Source organism: Cydia pomonella, chromosome 27, assembly GCF_033807575.1.
Source record: "Cydia pomonella isolate Wapato2018A chromosome 27, ilCydPomo1, whole genome shotgun sequence".
NCBI lineage: Eukaryota > Metazoa > Arthropoda > Insecta > Lepidoptera > Tortricidae > Cydia > Cydia pomonella.
The window spans coordinates 9,992,717-10,019,840 of NC_084729.1; the positions used below are offsets into that span (position 1 = coordinate 9,992,717).

Here is a 27,124-nt window from a genome sequence, read left to right on the forward strand (position 1 = left end):
TAAAGCACCACTACACGACCAACTTTCTTGCTTACCCTCGAACTTTTTAATAAGTCTACCCTAAATTTTTAATGCAAAAGATGACAAAACAAATTTGAGTAAGCAACTATAAAACGAGAAACGACAAACCATAGGTACTTTATCAAACTATGCGGATCGAAGGCCAAAATGTTCAATAGCGAGAGAGTGGACTGTAGTTCGAAAAAGGGGGGCGATAGGGAATGAAATTTAGGGGTCGGTTGAGCAAGAAAGTTGTGTTGCGATAAAATTAAATTACTGAGTTGAGCTTGAGTGTAAAAGAACAGTGTAGGGCGAAGTTACCTTCCAGTCCGGGAGTTGTGGAGTGAAATCGTCGGTCGCCACCAGCGGTCTTCAGCGGCGACCGACGATTTCACTCCACAACTCCCGGACTGGAAGGTAACTTCGCCCTACACTGTTCTTTTACACTCAAGCTCAACTCAGTAATTTAATTTTATCGCAACACAACTTTCTTGCTCAACCGACCCCTAAATTTCATTCCCTATCGCCCCCCTTTTTCGAACTACAGTCCACTCTCTCGCTATTGAACATTCCTTATTATGTTAAATTATGCTTTCTCTATTAAAAATGATTGTAGTTTTGATATAAAAGTTGCATTTTGATTGATTTTCTGCACTTTAATCCTTGATATTTAAGTAGAACATATTCGTTTGTCCGCGCGAAATTAAAAATAATGTCCAGTTATAACATAATATTATTGAAAAATCCATTTGAAAATTGAGAAGATTTTGGTTCAAGTTTGCTTGTGTGAGTGATGTTTACACTATCCATAATGTAAAACAAGATGGCTATTTTAAGTTTAATCCAGAGACATGTCAGTCGCTTCGCTTGACAGACAGATGAAGTGTGCGAAAGGGAAGCCATGACGTATATGAACAAGCCATAAGTGCAAAAGAGGCAGACTACATATGAGAAAACGTAACCAATTTTGAGTTCGAAGGCGGCCGAGGCGGCCAAAATCATATTGCCGTATTTTTTAACGTGAAAAATATAAGCGAATCAAAAAGAAAATTATACATTAAGTAATTTAGTGACGATGGTGTCATTTTGTGTGCCGGGTTGTAGTGTTTCAGGGCCAAAAAACCCAGGAAAATACTCATTTCACAGGTAATTATGATATTCCTAGTAGACATGCGCGAAACAGTGCTTGAAAAAGTAATGCTATATCACATCACTTTTTCGAAAACGTAATGTTACACTGAGATATCACATCACTTATCACTCGAAACGAAACATTTACCCGAACGAATACAGCGCGCGGGCGCGCGCGTGATGGCAACATCACACTCATCACAGTCATCACAGTACTAACTACATTACGCAGCGAGTGTTAGGACTCTAGGGCGTATCATATCGGCGCGTCGATCTATTACGCATTGCGTTTTGTCACCGCCATGTGATAGATCGTTTTTGTTAATGTTTTTATTTTTATAGTCGTAAAATATGCATCATAAAATAAAACAAAATATCTGTTAATTAATGAGATAACGCCATCGAGAGTCACGTAGTAGTATTTTTATTTGGGTATATCAATAAAATTATGATATGATACTGATACGAGAATGTACTACTGTAGATAAATAGGTAACTTCACTCGTGCTTAATTTAGTTTGCCGCGAAAGTCAACCAAACCAAACATTTCACAACAATAATAAATAGTAAATACGTTTTTGTTCGTCAAATTCAAACTCGCAAGCGAATTATTATTTAGCCGCATCCTTATAGGTAAAATACTAAAAACATTGTAAGCTCTATGTTAACGCATTACAGTTTTAAATCGATTGCAGGTGCAAAAATCCGTTATCGTATCAATTTAATGAATTTTGCAATAACTCAAATGTGACTGCTACCGAACCGACCAGCCGAGCGGACCGATCCGAAGTGTTCCGAAAGCATTGCGGAATGAGAGCGAGCGAGCAGTGAGTGCGGGTGCGAGCGGGATAGCAAAGTAATGATAGCATGGCAAACAAACATCACACATCACACCATCACGTCTCATTGCTCATTATACATTACGCGGATTGTATATAGATAGACTTGAACGGACCTTTCGTACCGACTACCGGCGCGTCAATCTATATTGATGCTTTACGAGTTTACGCGCGCTTCGGCCAGTCATGTGCTCGAGTGATGTTTGAAGTAATGCTTGGTTTCTCGGAGTGATGCGTAATGCAATATTACGCGTTTGAGTGATATCTCATTTGTGATGTTACGCGCATTACTTACACATGTCTAATTCCTAGCGAAATTTTCGTAACGATATTTTATCAAATTAACAGCATAAAAAGTGTAAAAAACCAATTATAACAGTTCATTATAAGTTTTTCTTCAATTGTGTGTTAATATTTCATCATATTAGTCGACAATTTAGAATATTTTGTGTAAAAACCTAAACTGTTACTCTACGCTAGGGCTTGACAAAATGTTCATATGACTGTATCGATAACTTGTCGGTATATTAGTAGGTATGGAATTAGTTGTTCACAAGACATCATTAAGATATTACCTTTATAACCGACTTAAAATAATAACGATTGTTATAATACCTTTTTTGAACGTGTACATGTTTAGCGATAAATTTAAACTTCACTTTCCAACACAGTACTTACATTTTAACCACTTTTCCACGGCTATGCTGCCAACACAAGGAAACACAAGACAGCGTATACTTTTACACAGCGTATACACATCCAACCCAAGTTGTCAGCAGGAAAAGGCGCGAAATTCAAATTTTCTTTGGTAAGTCAACTCTTTGCGAACACATTTTCAAACAACTTCAACTTTATCAGTTTCAACTTTTTCAAACACATTTGAAAAAGTAGTCGATAAAGCAGTTAAACATCGATAGATTATTAATATGTTGTAACATGACATCACTATTTTTGTTCGCACATAGACACATAGACACTTGCATTTCATTTTTGGTCACACTTTCCAAGTTTGACAGTCGTTCTATACTATCCTATTTCTATGTAATAAACAATGTTTTTTTCGTTCGCTGCTGTCAGTGTACTTATTCACTAGGGTCACCACGACGGATGCTATCCTCATTTTGTGGGTTTTTTTTACGCTAAATCTTATGGACACCGCTGAACATTAATTGCGTATTTCCATAAGATTCCGTGTGTCTGTGACTATCAGCGCCACTTCTCCCTCCACCAACTTCGCACCTTGCCAATAGCTGGCGACACTAACGGCGGTCAGCGTGGTGTTTAAAGGCTGTCAATACCGAAAGCATGGCGCGTCTGCGCACACTGTCAATTTATATCGGAGTAAAAGAAATGTCACTGTAACTGGGCCTTAATACGCAATAATAAGAAAACTATTGATTATTTGCGTAATATGTATTACTAGTTAGAGGTTGAAGCACCAATTACATCCACACTTCCCGATTTCGGGCCTGATAATCGTTTTCGTTTCACGGAATATCAGCACATCGTTAACAATATTTGAAGTGTAAAAACTACATTGTCTATAATTATCAAATTTGTTCAATGTTTGATATATGCAAAAATATCAAACATTGAACAAAACCATTTTTTTACATTTCAAATATTGTAAACAAAGTGCTGATATTTGGTGAAACGGAAAAATATTATTTCTTGGGCCCGAAATCGGGTCTGGTATCAAGGGGTCTACCGCGAAAATCGAAATTCGCAAATTGCTGGGATCTTTCTCTTTTACTCTCAGAAACACGTAATCAGAGTGACAGAGAAAAATGCTCGCAATTGACGAACTTCGATTTTCGCGGTTATATTACTTGATAGCCCAGGGCGGCTACCGGGCATTTTTCTCTGTCACTCTAATTACGTTTTAGTGAGAGTAAAAGAGAAAGATCCCCGCAATTTGCGAATTTCGGTTTTCGCGGTAGGCTTGATAAAACTGTAATTGGCCCAATAATCGGCGAGCCATGTTAGCGTCCGCAACACCTGATTTGATCATAAGGGCCCTCCACACTCGTGCGCGAATCGAGGCGCGAAGCCGCGAACGCGAGTATGGATGGCCCTCGCGTCGATTTCGCAGATTGTTCACGCCTTCGCGCCTTATTCCCCGTTTTTTGTCGGTATTTGGCCCGCGTCAAAGGAGACACGAAGCGCGAACTTGCAAGTCTCCACATTTGCAATCGCTTCGCGCCGCGATTCGCTCACGAGTCGGTTAATCTGTCATAACTTTCTATGGCGGCTACTTGGTTATATTGGGTGCGAACTTGATCTCAAAAATTAATTTGACAGTTCCCAGTTTGAATCAGTGCCTTGCCGCAAACTAAATCCGATCAGCTGACGCTTCGGCGCCATCTTGCCGCGAACCAAACTGCGAAATCGCCGTGAAGTTGTGCGAGTGTGGAGTCTATGTCAACGTCGCGGTATGTTCGCTCCGCGAAGTCGCGCCGCGATTCACGCGCATTGTCTGGAGGGGGCTATACAATTTAATCAGATTGGCGAAAATATTTTTCAGTCTGGAGTGGCCTTTATAAAAAAAAATTAACTTCCCCTCCAGACTATGCACGTGAATCGCAGCGCGACTTTATATCTCCATGCATGAAGCAGACAGTACATAAGTTAGAGCGAGAAACGATTATTTTGACAGCACCAAGGTGGCGGTGCGGTGCGGTAGTCTGTTGTGGCTTAATAGTCTGTCAATGTCAACTCAACTGTCACAATTGACAATACTCGCAAGGTAAGTGTCACTGTCATGCTATTCTATAATAATGCTAAGCGTGGGCATTTATTTTACATTTTTTTTATTTCAATAATATCATAAGTATCATGCCTATAATTACTGTTGAGTTAGAGACTTTTGTACAATAGTATAACATTTGTGACGCGATCTGTGAGAGATGGAAGCAAGTGCTGACTCTGGCCGAATGTCGCCGGCGCGCGTGAAGGAGGAGGCCGAGACGGACCTGGCGGAAATGCGTAAGTTCATACAATATAAACCGAGAATCCGATATTTCTAAGCGGATTATGCGATGTTTATGCCATTATTGTTTCTTCCTAGTCGCGATTCTACACAATATTATTTCCACACAGCTGAAGTTTACCACATGCGTTATATTTCACACAATTATGTTTTTGTACAGTCGAGGAAATTGATTCTTTAGCAGTTTACGGTTCAATTTACATTGGACAGCTCTTAGCATAAGTATGTACAACAAAAATATCTTGAACCGCAAATTGCTAAAGAATCTATTTCCTCGACCGTACAATCTTCGCAACTCTTATTAATGTGATTCTACACAACTGCATTTAACCATTATTTTTAATTCACCAGATGAGAAGTATTATTTAGGGGCAATACGGGCAATATAATCTATCCACAGATATCATACAAAAGCAGCTCTTCTAAGTTGAACATTTTCTTTACTTAAGGCATCCTTGGCTTTGGTGATATTTCTAATTTATGTGACGATTTTTTTATTTTTTTTAAATATTGAACATGCTTCGTTGACAGGTTTTTAAGGAATATATAATATACAAATACGTAAATAAACAGAAAAACACCCATGACTGAGGAAAAAATATCTGTGTTCGTCACACAAATAAATGCCCATACCGAGATTTTACCCAGGACCATCGGCTTAGCAGGCAGGGTCACTACCAACTAAGCCAAACTGGTCATCGAAATAGAAATATAATTGTGTGAAGAATAACGCATGTGTTAAACTTCAGCTGTGTAGAAATAATATTGTGTAGAATCGCGACTAGGTAGAGTCAAGATTGTGTAGAAATAATAACTGTGAAGAATATCGCGAATCGCGAATATAGCGAAGGCGTTCGATCGGGTCTGGCATAGGGGTCTCCTATCGAAGTTACCATCTTATGGACTGCCGGAGGGACTAGGCAAATGGATCGCTAGCTTTTTGTCCGGCAGACGCATACGAGCCGTAGTAGACGGAAGCTGCTCCGATAGCATGGACATTAACGCTGGCGTTGCGCAAGGTTCTGTGCTATCCCCAACGCTGTTCTTGCTGCACATCAATGACATGTTGTCTAACGACAACATTCATTGCTATGCGGACGACAGTACTGGGGATGCCTATTACACAGGCCGTGCCAACATCCCTCGTTCTGTGGTGCTGGAGAGTCGTGAAAAGCTTGTGTCGGACATTGAGAGCACTCTATCCAGAGTTACGGTGTGGGGTCGGGACAATCTAGTCCGATTCAACCCCACCAAGACACAAGTTTGCGCGTTTACCGCTAAGAAAACCCCATTTACTGTGGTCCCACAGTTCCAAGGCTCTGTCCTTACCATATCAGGGAGTATTGGGATCCTTGGTGTCGACATTTCCAGTGACGTCCAATTCCGTAGCCACCTGGAAGGAAAGGCTGCGCTGGCATCCAAAAAACTCGGTGTGCTCAATAAAGCGAGGCGATACTTTACTCCGGGGCAAAGACTGCTGCTTTATAAATCGCAAGTCAGACCCCATATGGAGTATTGCTGTCACCTTTGGGCAGGAGCACCTGCATGCCAGCTTGGACCATTCGACTCTGTCCAAAGGCGCGCTGTACGAATCGTCGACGATCCCAAACTCACAAGCGGTATTGAACCTTTAAGTCTAAGGAGAGACTTTGCCTCCTTGTGTGTGTTCTACCGCTTGTACAATGGGCTGTGCTCTGAAGAATTGTTTGACATGATGCCGACGGCCGCTTTCTATCACCGCACCGCTCGCCGTCGGCAGGGTGTTCGTTCATCCTCACACCCTAGAACCTAAATGGTCGCGTACTGTGCGGTTTAAGAGGAATTTCCTCCCGCGAACGCTTCGGCTGTGGAATGAGCTTCCTGCCGAGGTTTTCCCGAGGGGCTACAGTATGGGGTTCTTCAAAAAAGGAGTGTACAGGTTTTTAAAGGGTCGGCAACGCGCATGTAATGCCTCTGGTGTTGCAGGCGTCCATAGGCTACGGTGACTGCTTACCATCAGGCGGGCCGTATGCTTGTTTGCCAACGTCGTGGTATAAAATAAAAAAAAATATCGCATGTGATAAACTTCAGCTGTGTGGAATGAATATTGTGTAGAATCGCGACTAGGAAGAAACAATAATGGCATAAACATTGCATAATCCAAATAATTTATAAAAATGTATTTATACATTGAAGTGTTGGCCTGGTTGTCTGACTGAACACACATGTAGGCAGCATTGTAAACAATCTATGTTGATTCATCCATATATTTGTCTTGATTGAATGGTAATTACAACCCTTTGTTTCAGCCCGTGTTAAGGAAGAAGCCGAATTCATGGATGAAGAGGAGCGTGTGAAGGAGGAGTGCTCGGACAGCGACGACGGATGCGGCGTGAGCGAGGCCGCCATGCTGGCCGGCCTGTACGCCGAGCACGAGGTCAAGGACGAGCTCGTGCTGGGGCCGGAGCGCCCGCACCGCCCCGCAGTCGGCCTGGTGGTGCGCCGTATGTTGATCTTTCCTTAACATGTATAGTTTCTATTTTTCTCCGTGAGCTTCTACGGATTATCGTCTTATCTATTGTTTAAAAACCACAAAGGCGCGTGCCACTATGAAAAAATGGTCAAGCCGCATAGGTATCGTTTATTGAATTACTACTCTATTGAGCACGGAATAAGATTCATTATGAACTAATACAGAATTCTAACAGAATAGCTGTCTGATCTCTATTGGTGCGTCTAAGGTAGGCGACTAAACGCTCTTAAACCAGCTTAACTTGTGACACTGCGATCCGAAACAACGATACGTATTCGAAGACCTCGCTTGCACTGGTAATGCGAGCGCACGGCTAGCTAGCGCCAAGGAAGCAATGTTATGTTTCTCGAGGAGCAGGTAAAAAACAGGGCCGGATTTTCACACAAATATATTTGGGTGGTTTTACGTTCTTTAATTTAAAGAGATAAAACATAACAATATTTAAATAGTAGGTACACATCTAACAGAATGGGTTTGTGTAATTACAATAATAATCATCATAATCAACTGTTTAAACAGTTGTTTGCTAAATTTAAACTTTAAACAGGCTAATTTTAAATAAACAATAAAACAATGCTAAAATAGTAATAAATATGTATATCCATTTAACAATCCCGTACTACTAATGTTAAAATAGACCTATATGTTATAATTATGTACACTAAAATAAAGATATTATTTATAATAGAGTACACATTTAGTAAAACATTTATACAAATTTATATTATGAGTCAACAAAAAAATAAGTAACATATACATAATAGTGTATGCATAAATAAATAAATATAAAACAAAATATGCATATCGTTTAGAGTCAAATCACGCTAACTCTTTCAAGCAATCCATACAAACAGTGTCAGTTTGTTAGAAGTCTGAAGAGTTAGCGTTATTTCGTAAAACCACCCAAATATATTTGTGTGAAAATCCGGCCCTGTTTTTTACCTGCTCCTCGAGAAACATAACATTGCTTCCTTGGCGCTAGCTAGCCGTGCGCTCGCATTACCAGTGCAAGCGAGGTCTTCGAATACGTATCTTTGTTTCGGATCGCAGTGTCACAAGTTAAGCTGGTTTAAGAGCGTTTAGTCGCCTACCTTAGACGCACCAATAGAGATCAGACAGCTTTTCTGTTAGAATTCTGTATTAGTTCATAATGAATCTTATTCCGTGCTCAATAGAGTAGTAATTCAATAAACGATACCTATGCGGCTTGACCATTTTTTCATAGTGGCACGCGCCTTTGTGGTTTTTAAACCACAAAGTAATAGTTTGTGGGGACTTTAATGTTAATATATTAGATCCCACACATGCACACACTGTAAGACTTCTAAACCTTTATCAGTCTTTTGACTTGTTTCCGCTATTCAACGAGCCCACAAGAATTACAGCTAGCACGGCGACATGTTTGGACAATGTATTCTATAATTGTGAAGTTATAAAAAAAGAGATCTTTAGCTGCTTCAACTCTGATCACTGTGGTCAAAAAGCCTATTTCCAAGTCAATGTTATAAGACAACAGCAATCATTTACATATAGACCCATCACTGCCAGTCGAATGGAAAGGTTTAGAGAAGGTGTTATATCCAAGGTACCAGCACTGATTACAGGTGAGCAAGATCCTGATACACTATACAAGGAACTGTCGAATGTGATACATGACGTCCACAAGAATATTTTTAAAACAAAGACTCTAAAGCAAGGATCACTGAAAACAAGGTTTAGTGAATGGGCCACAGTGGGCATCCATAAGAGTAGGAATAGATTGTATGACCTGTATGAAATGAGGAGCATTAACCATGACGAGAATTTTGCAGAATATGTAAGAAAATATTCAAAAGTGTTTAAGAAAGTCTGCGCCGCGGCTAAGTCTGCCTTTATAGGTCAGAAAGTCAGGTCAGCTGACAATAAAGTAAAAGCTACTTGGACTGTAATAAACACTGAAACTGGAAAAACGAAACCCCGTGATGGCCACTACAGACTGAAAGTTCAAGACCGAATATTGTCTGCAGACCTGGATGTTGCTGGCGCCTTTCAACACTTTTTCACCAACATAGCCACAGATGCTACACGGAACTTGAACTCCTCTGTAGCAAAGGCTGGTGTTTACTTAGATACAAACAATGTCAAGAAATGCAGCATGGAATTATACTTCCAATATACTGACCCCCATGAAATCATTAAAACGTTCAAGTCCTTGAAATTAAAGAATACTGAGGACCTTTGGGGGATCTCTGTGAAAGTCATGCAATCTGTAATCGACGTAGTGGCACCGTATTTGGCCGATATATTTAATGCTTGTGTTAGAGAATGTGTATTTCCCGATCTGATGAAGTACAGTAAGGTCATTCCTCTATTTAAAGCGGGCAGCAAAGATGACCTTGGAAATTTTAGACCTATTTCAATACTTCCTGTTCTCAGTAAAGTGTTTGAAAAAATTGTATTAAACCAATTGCTTCGACATTTCAACTCGAATGAACTACTTCAAGATCAGCAATTTGGTTTTACAAGAGGTCGTTCGACGACTGATGCCGCCTCTGTACTAATCAAGCACATATACGACGCCTGGGAACACTCGCTAGATGCTATAGGTGTCTTCTGCGATCTGTCCAAAGCATTTGATTGCGTGGAGCATGACACACTTCTACACAAGCTGAAGCACTACGGTCTGTCAACGGAAGCTCTAAGCCTTGTTAAGTCTTACTTAAACCAAAGAACCCAGAAAGTGGTTGTAAATGGAACGGAGTCTACTGGAATGACTGTAAAGCTCGGAGTTCCACAGGGTTCAATTTTGGGTCCTTTTCTCTTCCTTGTATATATAAATGATCTGCCGAACCTTGTAAAACATAAATGTGAGATAGTCTTATTTGCTGATGACACCTCACTAATTTTCAAAGTTGACAGGAAACTGAGCGATTATAGCCAAGTCAATGAAACTTTGGAAAAGGTACTAGAATGGTTCACAGCAAATAACTTACTTCTTAATGCGAAAAAGACGAAATGTGTCAAATTTTCGCTGCCGAATGTAAGAAAATCTGAAACTATCATCACATTAAATGGCGAAACGCTGGACCTTGTCGAGAATACGGTTTTTCTGGGCCTTACTTTAGATAGTAAACTGCAATAGGCCCCTCACATATCTGCCCTGGCGAAAAGGTTGAGCTCTGCCGCGTATGCAGTAAGAAGAATCAGGCAGTTTACTGACGTGGAGACAGCTCGCCTAGTTTACTTCAGTTACTTTCACAGTATTATGTCTTATGGCATACTGGCGTGGGGCAAAGCAGCTGACATAGAAACCATCTTCGTTCTTCAGAAGAGGGCAATCAGATCTATTTATAACATGGCTTCTCGTGACTCACTGAGAGAACGATTCAAGGAAATAGATATTCTCACAGTAGCTTCACAATACATACTAGATGTGATAATGTATACGCATAAGAATATAAAGTCCTTTAAGAAACTGTCCGATATCCATAGTTATAATACGCGAAATAAACATAAGTTAGTAGTCTCCAAGTTTCGTCTCCAGAAAGTTAAAAAATCGTTCATGGGAAACTGTGTAACATTTTATAACAAAGTACCCTTAGAGGCATGGAACCTGCCCTATACTTCATTCAAGCAATACGTCAAAAATGCACTTCTCAAAAAGGGATACTATAAAATAGATGACTACTTGGGAGACACGGAATCATGGCCAAGTATCCAGTCTCAAAAGCTGTAATAGTTTTGCGTGCAGTGTCCCGGAGAGGCATATGGCGCTGTTGTTTCTAGCTGTTCAACCTTATGTATTAATGTTTGTTATGTTTTAGTTATTTTGATGATGACATTGACATATTAAATACATAGTAGTTATGTATTCTGTAGAACTAGTTTTAAGATTGTTAGCTTAACAGTCTCTTGACGTGAAATATGTATTTCATACAATTTTTTATTTTTTTTTATTCTTTGACATTTGGAGAACCTTTACACCTCCAAATCTTATTATTGTGTATTATTATTTTTCTCAGACCGTGGGGACCTTATACATCTCCAAACTTAATGTATTAACCGTGGAGACTATACGTCTCTGTCATATTGTATAATATACTTGACTTGGTACATACTAGTTATGTACAGAATGTAGCATTAGTTTATGAGACTGCTAGTTTAACAGTCCAGACGCGGTTTATTTATTTAGTATAAATTTTATTTTGACACTTGGAGAGACTTTACACCTCCAAATTTTATTAGTATTAGTACTCTGACATTAGGGACCTTTTACATCTCCAGATTTAATGTGTTTTTAACCATAGAGACTATACATCTCTATTGTATTGTATTAATTATTTATTTTAAGATTATTATAATGTAATGTTTACCCAGGTATTGGCTGTTGTATTTATAAATGTTGTTATGTATTTTTCATGTCACTATATGATGTTACTATAAATGTTGTATTGACTTGTAAAAGAGCCCTTGAGGCCTACTTGCAGAATAAATTTTTGAATTTTGAATTTTGAAACAATAGATAAGACGATAATCCGTAGAAGCTCACGGAGAAAAATAGAAACTATACACAACTCACTCAAATATGAGTGTTATAATACGAGTGAACGTTATTTGTCTGTAGGTGTCGCGGACGGCGGGTTTGTTACGGGAGCGGGTTTTTTCGCTCGGGATTGCTCTGTGCGACTCGAGTGCCTCTCGAGCCACGCTACTCGAGGCCACCAGCCTAGAGGGACCGCCGGCTGCGAGACCACCACTCCACCCCATACAGACTCTGATATTGAACAGCAAATATTTGTTAGACCTGAGAAAGAACAGACATGTAAGTTTTGATTTGAAATCTGATTTAATGAAACACGTCAGGGTCCACATTCATGTGCCTACAAGCGCGAATTCCTCGAGGAATTCAAATTGTGAAATCTGCTGCTGGACATCCAGTATTATTTCCGAAAACTTTGAAAATAGATACGTTTTAAGAGTAGAACTTTATTAACATTGTGTTCGCACCTGGCTGTTGTAAATCCACACTTAAACACTGCACTTTAAGGTTCACTTTACTTTTACTAGACACTGTTACTTTACTACTACTTCACTGTATCACTGTCACTTCATTTTTGGTTACTGACTTGACCAAGGAAAACACATCGTTATTTAGTTTGAATTTTAAAAAGCGACATCTAGCGATCAATTCAGTAATTAATTTACAGTATGTACTCTTATGCGGCAATTTTAAATCTCAACACATTGAATTCTTTTTGTGCTCCATAGACAAGCGTGTGTTTACTGATTAGTTGATTACATCGAGAGTACACATGTGCTTTCGAGTCTCTCTTCATTTGGCTGCTTAAAATTTAAAAACTTATGTCCTTTGTATTCCTTATGTGCACAGCCTGGAATTTTCGCGACAAAACAAAAGACTATCGCAATCTAGCTAGTGTTAGAAACATTATTTTTCTACTCGTCGACTGTAATGGTTGAATTAAGATTTCGTACACCAAACTGAAATTGGGTACTTTTCATGGGCTCCCAACTCAACTATAATATTCATTTCGAAACTGTTTAGTCAACTATAATGAAGTGGACCAATCACAGCTCGCCGCGGTCTAGAGGACATAGCTCAAATTAATTATTTATTTTAGGTTGTATAGTAGAAACAATTGCTTCATAAGTCATAAACGCACATGTGACACCCTTAATATAGCAACATCCATAGCCTACGAAAACCGCTTACCATTGCTTGTTAGTCTCCATAGGCTACGGTGGCTAAAATCGAGAAAAAAATTAATTTAGCAAGGAGCATGTACCAGGGTCTCAAGAGTTACGAGAAGGTGTCGTTGACCACCCCTTCATACGGGGCGCGTACGTGTATGAAGGTATCGCGGCTGCTCGCGTGTCTTAAATTGCTGTATACTTTTCATAATTCTTTATTTGTAAGAATACAGTACAATTTGGTCTTAAAATAATAAAAAGGAATCCTTGTATTCAGCATGCAAGCAAGCGTACAAATATTTACATAAAAATAATTAAACAATCTAAAAATTAAATAAAAATACCCACAATGTCAAAATTTATCAATTATTACAATTAAATATATCATGATATCATCCGTTCCTTATAATCTAAGTAAGCCTTAACGCTATAAAAACATTTATCCAGTAACCATTTTGTTAACTTTCGTTTTGACTTGTTTACCTGTATGATTTTATTAGTTTAAGTATTATTTTTATTGACTCGTAGAAAAAGTATTGTATACAATAGCAGCCCTATGGAACTCTCCGCGCGAGCTCGGATTTATGCCTACGAATCGCGTCCCGTTCACGGTGCAAAAGCATCCAGTTGGTTGTCAACTTGTCACACGCGCTGACGTACGCACGTCGCGTCGCCGCGCGTAATACGAGTATGCCAAAATGTATGCGAAAGAAATGTCTTCTTCACGAACAAATAACACAGCTTGTAGTGTGGGTGGAAGCAAAAACAACAAAACTAATAAAAAATATCGTTTTTGCTCTTCCGATAGATAGGAAAAGTAAGTAGACCTTCTCAATATAAGTACACCTATTGTTATTATTTTTAATTACTATACTTGCAAGCTACTTAATATTTTTTACGACAAATTAGCTCATAGTTATTTTACATTATCCTTTTATACACCTAATGCAAGTTCTAGTTTGACAATTAAAACTTATATTTGTATCTAGATTCTAGTAGTTAGGGAGGCGAGGTAGCTAAATGGCGTAATTCAACGGCGCCGTCGAGACCTATCAAAATCGAAAGATAAAATAATTTCGAAAAGAAAAGCTCGTATGGTAAAAACCATTTTAGCGGTGGGTTTGGCGTGTACGGTTTTTCAAAAATGTTAAAAAAAACAGTTACTTGGGCATTCTCGAGCGCGTCAGATATTTATACTACGTATGCCCCAAGTGCCTCTGATAACAACGGTATACTAATCTGCCGGTTTGCGTGGTGGGGGTAGGAATATAAAGTAGTCAAAAATGCAAAAAAAAAAAAATTTACTCGAGCGCGTCAGATTTTCGGAAGGGGTGTTAAGTAGGCCCTAAGGAAGCTCCCTTTAAAAAAACTGACGATTTCGGCGTGACGATAAGTTACGATGAATTTTTGAAAATGCAAAAAAAAAAAAGTTTTTTTGAAATACTCGAGCGCGTCAGATTTTCATATGGGAGCTTTATCTCGGTATCCTAAAAGCATATTTTCTTAATCTGACAAAAATGTTGGTGGGTTCTCTTAATCTGACCGAAAAAGGTTTTTTGGTTTCTTTTTTTTCCTTTCTTCTCCTTGATAAAACGGGGATTTTAAGAATGACAATAAAGCGATAGATGCAACCAACGTAAATGTAGATGAAATGTAGTACGAATTGTATTATTTATTGTTATTTTAGAAGTTACGGGGGGGGGGGGGACACACTTTTTACCACTTTAGAAGTGTCTCTCGCGCAAACTATTCAGTTTAGAAAAAAATGATATTAGAAACCTCAATATCATTTTTAAAGACATATCCATAGACACGTATGGGTTTGATGAAAAAAGATTTTTTGAGTTTCAGTTCTAAGTAACCCCCAAAATTTATTGTTTTTTTTCTATTTTTGTGTAAACATCATAATGCGGTTCATAGAATACATCTACTTACCAAGTTTGAACAGTATAGCTTTTATAGTTTCGGAAAAAAGTGGCTGTGACAGAATCGGACAGACAGACGGACATGACGAATCTATAAGGGTTCCGTTTTTTGCCATTTGGCTACGGAACCCTAAAAATGAAATGATATAAAAATATATTTCCGCGAAGCGCTCAGTCTGTATTACATGTTTATGGCAAATTCCTCTTTTTTGCTTCAATTCTTTACTTCGTTTTGCTTACGGTACGTCCAAAAAACAATTTGAGGATCAACAGGCTATTGAATAATATACATACATGAAAGTTCGCGACCCTATAACTCGGCGGCGTCAAGGACTTATCGTCAGATTAGTTAAATTTAGTCTTAAAACACTAAAATCAACCCCCAATATCTTAATCTGACGCGCTCGAGTATTTCAGACTATCGATTTTTTTTTACTAATCTGATCGTCTATCCTAGGCGCGCGTCACTACATATAGAGCTAAATACTTTACAAGGTTGTTCTATTAGGTCTAAGGTATCTCTCATATCTTAAACTGCCACGCTCGAGTATTACCGAAAATTCCCCTATTCGCCTCCCTAACTATAGGTATCTTCTATAGAATCTATAGTCTAAGTAGGTACTTATTTGTGAAATCATTTCCTAGCGTCGGCAACCCTAGTGTTGCGCCAGTGCGCACGGTGCGGGGAGCGGCGCGTTGAAGGTTACTCCATTGTATTTTTGTGTAGGTATTAAAATGGTAGGTATTTGCATTTTCTTTGAGAGATAAGTATCTGTTCGTAAAAACTATTATATAATCTGTGACAATAGTGATATCAAGCTTTTCAATCTCATACCTCACTTTTTGCCAAAACACGGTACTCAACTAAAAAGCTCTCTATTATATCACAATTGTAAATAAATAAATAAATAAATAAATATTACAGGACATTATTACACAAATTGACTAAGTCCCACAGTAAGCTCAATAAGGCTTGTGTTGAGGGTACTTAGACAACGATATATATAATATATAAATATTTTATAAATACTTAAATACATAGAAAACACCCATGACTCAGGAACAAATATCCATGCTCATCACACGAATAAATGCCCTTACCAGGATTTGAACCCGGGACCATCGGCTTCGTAGGCAGGGTCACTACCCACTAGGCCAGACCAGTCGTCGATTGTATAAAATACTATTTCATTACACCAGCTAGTTTCTAAAAAACTGATGAGAAATTTGCATTTTATCCATATATATGTGTGGTAAAGTAATCAAAGTAGTCTTTTGTTTTGCCTCGAAAATTTCGGGCTCTGCTTATTTGTATAGACTTACACCTTCTCTCATTTGAGCTGAGCGAGAGCCAGTGCCAAATGGCAAGGCTACACAAATTACTATCATGGAACTTTGCAGCACCCGCTTTTGCCTCCTCCGCGGTGTCGGGTGGGCCTGGCTCGTGCACGGTCAGGCTGGAGCGCCTGCTGCCGGACGCGGCGCGGCGCAGCTGCCGGGTCGGGCGCCGCACGTACAAGCTGCGCGCCGCCGAGCCCGCCGCCGCCGCCAGCTATCAGTGCCACCATTGCGGCGAACGGTTCACGAACAAGTCGGTTTTAAAGATACACGTACACACTCACTCGCCTTTACATCATTCAACCGTACGGGATTATGGTTTAGAACGACATCACACGCTACACGGCGACAAAAAACAGTATAAAAAGGCTCACGTGATTATACAGATAGGTGAAAAGCCTTTCGGGTGTAATCACTGTGGCTACAAGAGTAGTTCGAAATTAGATTTACATGCTCACCTGAAGACTCACACTGACGAGAAGCCTTTCAGGTGTAGCCACTGTGGCTACAAGTTTAAAAAAAAAGCCATTTTACGTGCTCACCTGAAGACTCACACTGACGAGAAGCCTTTCAGTTGTAGCCACTGTGGCCACAAGAGTAAAAGAAAAGGAGATTTACAGATACACCTGATAACTCACACAAACGCGAAGCCTTTCTGGTGTAGCCACTGTGGCTACAAGTGTAAAACAAAAGGAGATTTACGGAAACACCTGATTATTCACACAGACGAGAAGCCTTTCAGATGTAGCCATTGTGGCCACGAGTGTAAAAGCAAAGCAATTTTACAGCAACACCTGATAAGTCACACAGACGAGAAGCCTTTCAGGTGTAGCCACTGTGGCTACAAGTGTAAAAGAAAATCAGATTTAAAGAAACACCTGATAACTCACACAGACGAGAAGCCTTTCAGGTGTAGCCACTGTGGCTACAAGTTTAAAAAAAAAAGCAATTTTACGTGCTCATTTGATGACTCACACAGACGAAAAGCCTTTCAGTTGTAGCCACTGTGGCTACAAGTGTAGAAGAAAAGCAGATTTACGGATTCACCTGAAGACTTACACAGACGACAAGCCTTTCAGGTGTAGCCACTGTCACTACGGGTGCTACAAAAAAGGGGAATTGAGGAATCACGAGATGAAACACACTAGGGAGAAACCTTTCGGCTGTAATAACTGTGACTACAAGAGCCATAGCAAAACATATCTACGACGTCATCAAAAGATACACACGGGGGAAAAGCCCTTCCAGTGTAGTTATTGCGAATACACGTGCAGGAGAAAAGATCATTTAAGGTCTCACCAAAAGATACACACTCGGATATAAAGAAAGGACGCTTAGCACGAGTAATTTCGTACAGTGGTACACGAGTAATTATGTTGCTGTCGCGCCAATGCGAGTGGGTTACGTTGGTCGTTATAATTAATTCGATGAAGGTTTAGTTATTGCATTGAAATTACAGCATATTGTCATGTTGGTTTTATTTGGTCCTTTACGTTTTGATTCTTTTTTTTACTAGACGCCGACCAAAGTTATCCTCGTTTATTTATTTATTTAATCTTTATTGCACAAAAGAAAACCTTATAGTACAAAAGGCGCACTTAATGCCATGAGGCATTCTCTACCAGTCAACCTTTAGGCAAAGCAGAGAGATTGTGGGCGGTGCTACTTTAACAACAACAACCAAATATAATACGATAACATACCATACATACATACATAAATACCTAAATATACATACTTATATTTCTTATAATATATACATAAATAACGACAAAACATATAGAGCTTACACATAAATTATTATTTTTTCATTCTGCTAGCAAAGAAAGCACGTAAGGATTTTTTAAATGCAAACTTATTTTGAGCATTTTTGATGCCGTAGGGAAGTCCGTTCCAAAGACGGGCCGCCTGCACGGAAAACGAATTCGACATGAACCCAGTGCGGTGAAGAGGGATGGATAGAGACATATTGCCGGAAGAGCGAAGTTGACGGTCCCGGGTAACGCCGTAGTATTGAAATAGAGACTTAAGGTATTCAGGAGAATGAGGATCATTTAACACAGAAGAAAGAGTACACAACATGCGAACATTGCGTCGTTGACGGATGGGGAGCCAGCCAAGCTGGGAACGAAAAGATGAGACATGATCATATTTACGAAGGCAAAAAATGAATCGAATGCAGTTATTGAGTAGCCGTTGGGTTAATGTAACCCGACTTTACGGTACAGTCGAGTTCATAAATATATGGATACATTAAATTAAATTATTGCATTTTAAATAACAACAGCTAACTTCTGAAAATAATTTGATTCGTGCTGAGATATTACAACTTAAACAACACAATTCTGCTACAGAAGAGAAAATGCAACACCTAGAGAGTGACATAAATCAACTTATGTATGGAGCATTAAGTGCTCCTGTTGAACCCCAAACTTTAAACAAACACTTAATCCGCGAAATACGTGATCGCTCTGAACGTGAAAAGAACTTAATTATGTACGGTGTCACGGAATCTACTGATGAAGAGCAAGCAGTAAGACGAGAACACGACAAAAATAGGGTTATAGAAATAATTGGAGCTGCAATTAATAACTTACCAGATCCGATAGCTGTAATAAGGCTAGGGAAACCGAGCACCGGAAAAAATTGACCAATTAAAGTATGTTTTGCCTGTGCAGAAATTGTTAAAAAAGTGTTAAGAAACAAAAGCAGAATTGACAAAGATGGAATAAAAACATTTTCCGACTTAACAGTGTCCCAACAGTCTTACTTAAAGAAATTACGCGAAGAGCTACAGCAACGACAAGATAATGGTGAAACTAATCTCACAATAAAATGTGTTAAAGGTACCCCAACAATAATAGAGAAAAGTTCTCCGCCAAAAAACTAAAACATTTAGCGGCAAACGACAAATTCCATGCACAGACTGACTCTCACGCGGAGTTTCAGTTATTAAACTCCTATGAAGACCTAAACTTAAATTCAAATTCCTTGAATTTCTTCTATACCAATATTCGCAGCATAGTTACACCTGGCAAGCTTGAAGAACTTAAGTGTATATTAAAATCGACAGGCAATAAAATTCATTTGATTGTATTGACAGAAACATGGATTAAAACTGAACAAGAGGCACTATCTATACAAATACCAAATTACACTCTTCATTTTAACTATCGCACAGATGCAAGAGGAGGTGGAGTAACTATTTTTGTACGAAATGATTTAAAACATGACGTGAAAGAGAAAAAATATGCCGATGGGAATAACTACTTGTGGATTCACTTAACTAAACCGGCTTTCGACATTGGCGTTACATATAAACCAGGTGATACAAACTTTAGTAATTTCTTAGAGGACTTTGAACACCAGTTATTACAAAGACATCGAGCAATTATCTTTGGTGACTTTAACATAAATCTGTTAACACCATTGGATGCAAAAAACGGATAAATATACAACTATGTTGCAAGAAGTCGGATATTATACACTCAACCAAATTGACGACAAATATTCAACACGAACAACGGCTACGACGAAAACTATTCTAGACCACATTCACACCAATATAAAGAATATCGACTTCAATTTATCTTTATTGGATTCCTCACTATCTGATCACGCACAAATGTTCCTAAAAATACTGAAACAGAAACCTAAAACAATCCAGCGCACACAGTTTAAGACTCTTGATTATAAAAATTTGAATAAATCAGCAGAGACATGTGACTTCCAATCTGCTGCGCGGGATTATTTAGAGCTGAAGACGATGATAAAAAACATAATTGTTAATAATACAATACAGAAGACAAAAATTTTAAATGCTCCTCGTAGCGACTGGATAAACAAAAATATAATCACTGACATAAACAAAAGAAATAACCTATGGCGACTAGCGAAGAATAATCCAAGAAATGAAGAACTACAGGAAAAACTTAGGCAGAAAAGGAACGAAGTAACTCAGCTTATAACTAAAACAAAGGACAAATATTACTACGAACTGTTTACCAAATGCAAAAATAACCCTAAGAAAACCTGGAACTTGATAAACGAGTTGTCCCAAAATAAAATAAAATGTAACCGTGCTCCTCCAAACATCATGACACAGTCTGGGCTAATTACTGATGGCCATGAGGTATGCGAATATTTTAATAATTTCTTTGCAAATATAGGGTCACTATTAGCAAATCAAATACCAGCTCAATATCATAACAACAAAACTTATACACTTACCCACACTCCTAAATTCACTAATAAACTACAGAGCTTTCCCCCATGTTCTGAAAGCGAAATTTCTACAATAATAGATAATTTGGATCCTAACACTAGTGTTGGTATTGATTCTGTCAGTACAAAAGCATTAAAATGTTTGAAATACCATATTCTCAAAAGTCTTACCATCTGTATTAATAATCATCTATCAAATGGCACCTTTCCAGACGATCTTAAGGTTGCAAAAGTTAGTCCAATTTATAAATCTGGCGTCAAAACTGATCCTAGTAATTATCGGCCCATTTCAGTTTTGCCAGTAATTTCGAAGGTATTCGAGAAAGTCATATATACTAGACTTAATAACTATTTGACTGAAATGAATTTCTTGTTCGTGCGACAATATGGCTTTCGTAAACAATCTAGTACTCTTTCGGCGACAATTGATTTAGTAACTAAAATTAAATCCAATATTGACGCCAGGAACATTGGCCTTGGAATATTTATAGATCTAAAAAAGGCATTCGACACCGTCAGCCACTCTATACTACTAAGCAAACTAGAGGATATTGGAATTACTGGCAAGGCTCATGAATTGATTAAATCGTATCTTACAAATCGGCATCAAATAGTCAAGATAGGAAGCTACCAAAGCACATCACAACTCTTAAATTACGGTGTTCCACAGGGATCTATACTGGGACCATTATTGTATCTGATTTACGTTAACAATATCAGTGAACTTAAACTACACGGTGACATTTCGTTGTACGCTGACGACACATGCATTTTCTACTTCGGTCATTCGCTGGAAAAAAAATTTAGCACTCGGTCAAGAAGACCTTGATAATATACACAGATGGTTTCAGTGCAATTTACTTACAGTTAATATATCTAAAACTTCTTATATAATCTTTAAATCCAAAAATAAGAAAATTAATAACCATGTAGGCTTAAGCATAAATAATACAAAATTAAAACATTCTTCTGAAGAAAAATATCTGGGATTGATTTTGGATAGTAATCTCACATGGAAACCTCACATTACCAAAATTCGATCTAAACTGTCATCTCTCCTAGGAACACTTCGTGGTATTGTGAAATGCCTTCCGCGCCAAATTAGGTATAATATTTATAATTCACTTGTCAAATCTCATCTAGATCATTTAATCGAAATATGGGGACACGCTGCGAAAACTACTCTAAAAGATCTTCAAGTGATACAAAATAAGATTATCAAGGTACTTTTCCACTACGATTTCCTTACACCTACTAAAAAGTATATACAGAAACTAAGATCCTATCTCTTAACCAAATATATAACTTTAATACATGTATGTTAATAAGAAAGATAATTAAAAAACAGATACACTGTGAAACAGTTTTTTTCACTAACAGAGAAAAAGGACGGTGTAGACTGCGCAACGCGGACCATCTAGTGGTACAGTTTCCCCGCACAAAAAAATTTGGCACCTGATGGTTGTAATAAGGTTCACTTTGGTAAGTTGTGGTTTTTGCATTTAACTAAATGAGAAAGACGTGTGATCTTGTACGAGTTTATTAAGCGACTGATAGGACATATAAAATAGAAAGAGAAGGCGGGAATATACTTAAACAGGCATGCATAAGGTTCAAATTTAACACAACATACCGCCCACCAAAAGGACACTTACGTCCTTTTCATAACCTTACAATAGTACAATTTAAATTGAATCAAATTGACATTACAAAGTTTCAGTATCAACGGGCAACGCACATAGTTTAGTTACAGACCGTTTCACTATAGCACTACCAGATTTCACACTATACACTCTAGTAAAACCGTCTTCAGCAGGGTGTTTGTCCATAATGCGGCCCAGTGACCATTTGCCTGGAGGTAAGTTATCAGTTTTAATAAGCACTATATCTCCTATTTTAAACTCCTTCTCTTTTTTCAGCCATTTAGGTCTTTGTTGCAGTCTGGATAGGTACTCATCTTGCCATCGACGCCAAAAATCTGCCAGCAGTTTCTGAGTAAGTTGCCAGCGTGACAAGGTATGTATTTTGCATTCTTTATAATCTGCTGCTGGAACAACTATAGGGGCTTCACCTATTAAGAAATGTCCTGGGGTAAGTATTTCAGCGTTTTCAGGGTCTGAGTTATCGAGAGGACACAGGGGCCGAGAATTCAAACATGCCTCGGTCTCGTAAAGTACGGTCGTCATCTCTTCGAACGTCAGGTTTGTTGTCAGAACTCTCTTTAGATGGTGTTTTATGGACTTGACGCCAGCTTCCCAAAGACCACCGAAGTTAGGGCTATAAGCTGGAATGAAGTGCCATTGTGTGCCTTCGATTGCAAGTGTCTCTGCTATTGGTCCAGTAAATTTCAATTTAGCTTCATTCCAGGCTTCTACAAGTTCTTTGTTAGCACCTACAAAGTTTCTACCCTGGTCGCTCCACAGGTGAGTACATTTTCCTCTTCTAGCGACGAAGCGTTTGAATGCTGCTATGAACGCTTCTGAAGTAAGGTCTCCAACTAGTTCAATGTGAATTGCTTTGACGGCCATACAAATAAAAATAGCAATGTATGCCTTCACAGTTTTTCCTCCTCTGCCTTTAGACGTCAATATCTGGTATGGCCCTGCAAAGTCTACTCCACTGTGTAGAAATGGTCTCGAAGGAGTGACTCTCGTCTCCGGTAAATCTCCCATGATTTGAGGTTTCGACGTAGCATTTTGTTTTGCACAAGTAAGGCATTTCTGTATGTGTCTCTTGACTAAGGACTTTGCTCGTAATATCCAGTATTTAGAACGTAAGTAGCATAGCATTTCAGCCATAGTGCCATGAAGCGTTCTCGTATGTGCGTCAGCAATTATTAGTGGTACTAACGAGTTCTTGTTTCCCAGAATGATTGGATGCTTTCTGTTCTCATCTATATTTGCATATCTGAGGCGACCGCCCACCCTGAGGAATTTGTTTTCATCTACGTATGGGGCGAGGGATCGTAAGCAGCTCTTTCTTTTGACTTGTTTATTTGATATCAACCGTTCTATTTCTTCTTGATATTCTTCTTGCTGTGCCATTTTTATGCAAATATTCATGGCGTTTTGTAATTCCATTGTAGTTATATCTTTGTCAATGCCATCTGGATTTTTCTTGTAGTTTAGGAATCTTCGGCAATAGACAATACTTTTAAGTAGTTCAGTTAATTTATCAAAATCTCCAAATTGTGTAGTCAATGTCTTTTCTTGTTTTTCCAGGTCCTCAATATTCAGGTAAGTTTGAATTTTTTGTACTTTTATTTCTTCATCAGTTGTAAAATCCTCTTGTTTACTAATATTTATTTCTTTTTCAGATAACCAGCTCGGGCCGTGCCACCACAGATCATAGTTCTTAAGTGTGGACAGTTTCATTCCTCTTGAAGCGATATCTGCAGGGTTATCTTTAGATTGCACATGGTACCAGTGTTTGTTGTTTAAGTTCTCAACAATTTCTACGACGCGGTTGGCTACAAACGGTTTCCATCTATTGGGTTCTCCACAAAGCCAAGCGATCACTATCGAAGAGTCGGTCCATGCGAACATGCTTGTAGTTGGTATTCTCATCGCCGATCCAATCTGTTTCATTAGTTTAGACAGGAGTAAGGCGCCACATAATTCTAATCTCGGGAGAGAGATCGTTTTCAAAGGAGATATTCTCGTTCGTGTAGCGATGATTTTTGTTGTTATTTTGTTTTCACTCTCAACTCTTATGTATACGACAGCTGCGTAAGCACGCATAGATGCGTCGCTAAATCCGTGTATCTGTATCTTTTCTTCTTCCGTTTCTGTTGTGCCAAGCCATCTATCCATTTTTATATCTTTGACATTTTCAAAATCATCTCTTATCTGTTTCCATTCTTCTTCGAGCTCAGGGCTGACAGATTCATCCCACGACACCTTTTCAAGCCATAACCTTTGCATCAGCATCTTCGCCATAACAGTGCTTGGTGCGATCCAGCCTAGTGGATCAAATAGCCTTTGTACATCTGATAATATCCCACGTTTAGTTATAGTCTTTGACATTGGCGGCAGTGATAAGTTATATTGAAATTTATCTGCACCAAGGTTCCATGCAATTCCAAGTGCTTTTATAGTTCCATCAAGGTTCAGTTCTACCTGTGCATTAGCTGATCTCTTATCTTCATCAATAGATTTCATAAATTCAATGTTATTAGAACACCATTTCATGAGTTGGAATCCGCCTTGTTTTAGGATGCGCGTTACTTCATTAGCTATTGCAATAGCTTCATCAGCGGTTGCTGCCCCTGACAGCAAGTCGTCCATATAAAAGTCTTCTTTTATTGTTTTAATTGCCACTTTGCTGTGGTTGTTGGTTACACGTTTACCGAGTTGTTTTTCTTCTTCATCGATAGCAATCTTTTGAAGTGTCTTGACCGCTAAGTATGGAGCTGGAGCGGTACCGAAAGTGACTCGGAGCATACGATATTCCTTCAACTCTTCAGACTCGTCTTGTCGCCAAAGAATCCGTTGGTAATTTGCGTCCTCTTTTGTTACCAATATTTGGCGGTACATCTTCTGAACGTCTGCCACGAAGCCAACTCGTTTCAGTCTCCATCTCATTAAAAGATTTCTCAAGTCATCTTGTAGTTGTGGGCCTATCATGAGTTCATCATTTAGTGAGACGTTGTTGGATCCTTTGCATGAAGCGTCAAAAACAAGACGCGTGCGCGTAGTTTCTTTATCGTCGCGAATTACAGCGTGATATGGCAAGTACACCGATTTATCATCCTTTTCCTTTTCAGGTACTTCTTCTAGATGTCCTTCTTTCAGGTAATCATTAATACCCTTTATGAATTCTGTTTTGAGGTTCGGCGAACGCTTAAACTTTCTTTCCAATTGCATGAATCTCTTTGTAGCTATCTCTTTTGTATTTCCATTAAGTACTCTTGGATTCTCAGTCTTAAATGGCAGCTTAACAATGTATCTTCCTTCTTGGTTTCGAGTGACTGTTTTTTCATAGATTTCTTCACATAGTTGTTCTTCCTTGGTGTATTTTCTATTAGTGTCCGTTTCTATTTCCCATAGAGATTTCAGTGTGTCTTCTATATCGACCTGATGGTGCATGACGAGGTAAGAATCTTCTTCTGATGTGCTATCACTCTCTCCAAAAAGAATCCAGCCCAGGTTAGTTCTTTGTGCGCATGGTGTACCTGGTGGACCTTTGACTAGTTCTGCTTGCAGTATTCTAGCGTATACTCGGACCCCTAGCAAGAGATCTATGGGTCCCGAGTTGTTGTAATTAGGATCTGCTAGCTGTAATCCTTGTAAATGAGGCCATGGTTGTTGAACAATATGCTTCTTGGGTAACTTCTTGGTCAGCTGTTTCGACATTACATAAGCTTTGACCGGTAGGACAAATGTTTTATCCCACTGTGATTTTATTTGTAGCTCACAGACGTGGTTGATTTCTGTTCTCATAGGACCCAAGCCCGTGATGCTACCCCTTACATGTTGTCGGTCAAGCTTGAGCAGTTGAGCCGCTTTCTCGCTTATAAATGATTCTTCGGAACCTTGGTCTATTAGCGCGCGCAGTGGAATGATGTGACCTTGGTTGCTTCTTGCTTCCACCACAGCAGTCGCTAGTAGTGCTGATTTCTGTCTAGTAGTGAGATGTAACGCGATCACTGTGTTTGCTTGTACTTCTTCTATGTCTTCTACAACATGTAATGATGAAGCCAGTGGTTGTGAGGGACTCGTAGGGGCCACAGGCTCAGTCTGCTTTAGTTGATGTAGAAGGGAGTGATGACGTCGGTGACATATTCTACAGGACACAGGTACTCGACATTTTGATGCTGAATGCCCTGGTACTAGACAGTTGTAACATAAGTTGTTATTCTTGACATATTCGCTTCTCTCCGTTGGTTCCATCTTGGTAAACTCCTTGCAGTGACATAATGTATGACTTTCTTTACACATTACACAACTCCTGTTCTCGAAGGTAGGTGTGGCAACATGGCATGTACTTCGCTCCTTGTTTGACTTCACTTCCCTTGTATTATTAGAAAGAAGTTCCAGCGTACGAAACTTGGCCTCTAGAAACTCCTTAAAATCGCTCCACTTCGGTAAGGGTTCAGAGTCACTCTTATAAGCATGTTCTTCCCAGTCTTTATGCGTCTCTGGGTCCAATTTCTGAACAAGCAAAAATAACACTAGTGGATCCCAAGAGTCAACAGAAACATTCAGGTTCTGAATATTGTGTAAACACTCTGACGTTGTATCTAAGAGTACTTTCAATTGAACAGCTGATTGTGTGGTCATTTTACGCTGATTAACCAATTTCTTTAAATTATTGTTCAAAATTAAGCGTTTGTTGCCATACCTTGTTTTCAGAATCAGCCATGCTTGTGAATAATTATCAGACGTAATTTGAATGTGCCTCAGTAACGACGATGCTTCGGCAGTAACACTTGTCTTCAAATAATGTAGCCTTTGTACGTCACTTAACATCTTGTTAT

General features: G+C 38.9%; 2 protein-coding genes across 2 annotated transcripts in view; one reads left to right on the plus strand and one right to left on the minus strand.

Annotated features, from left to right (window-relative positions):
• The window catches only part of LOC133532623 (oocyte zinc finger protein XlCOF6-like), a 43,806-nt gene extending 25,684 nt beyond the window's left edge, over nt 1-18,122 (plus strand). The window contains exons 4-6 of the mRNA XM_061871377.1: nt 7,248-7,442; nt 12,075-12,272; nt 16,486-18,122. Of these exons, the coding sequence (XP_061727361.1) occupies nt 7,248-7,442; nt 12,075-12,272; nt 16,486-17,423 (1,331 nt within the window). The 3' untranslated portion in view covers nt 17,424-18,122. The remainder of the gene's footprint in view (nt 1-7,247; nt 7,443-12,074; nt 12,273-16,485) is intronic.
• A 4,230-nt stretch (nt 18,123-22,352) lies between these two features.
• On the minus strand, nt 22,353-26,537 carry LOC133532339 (uncharacterized). The gene has a single exon (XM_061870935.1). It carries the CDS (start codon nt 26,535-26,537, stop codon nt 22,353-22,355), a length of 4,185 nt encoding a protein of 1,394 aa, XP_061726919.1.
• Nucleotides 26,538-27,124: the final 587 nt, after the last annotated feature.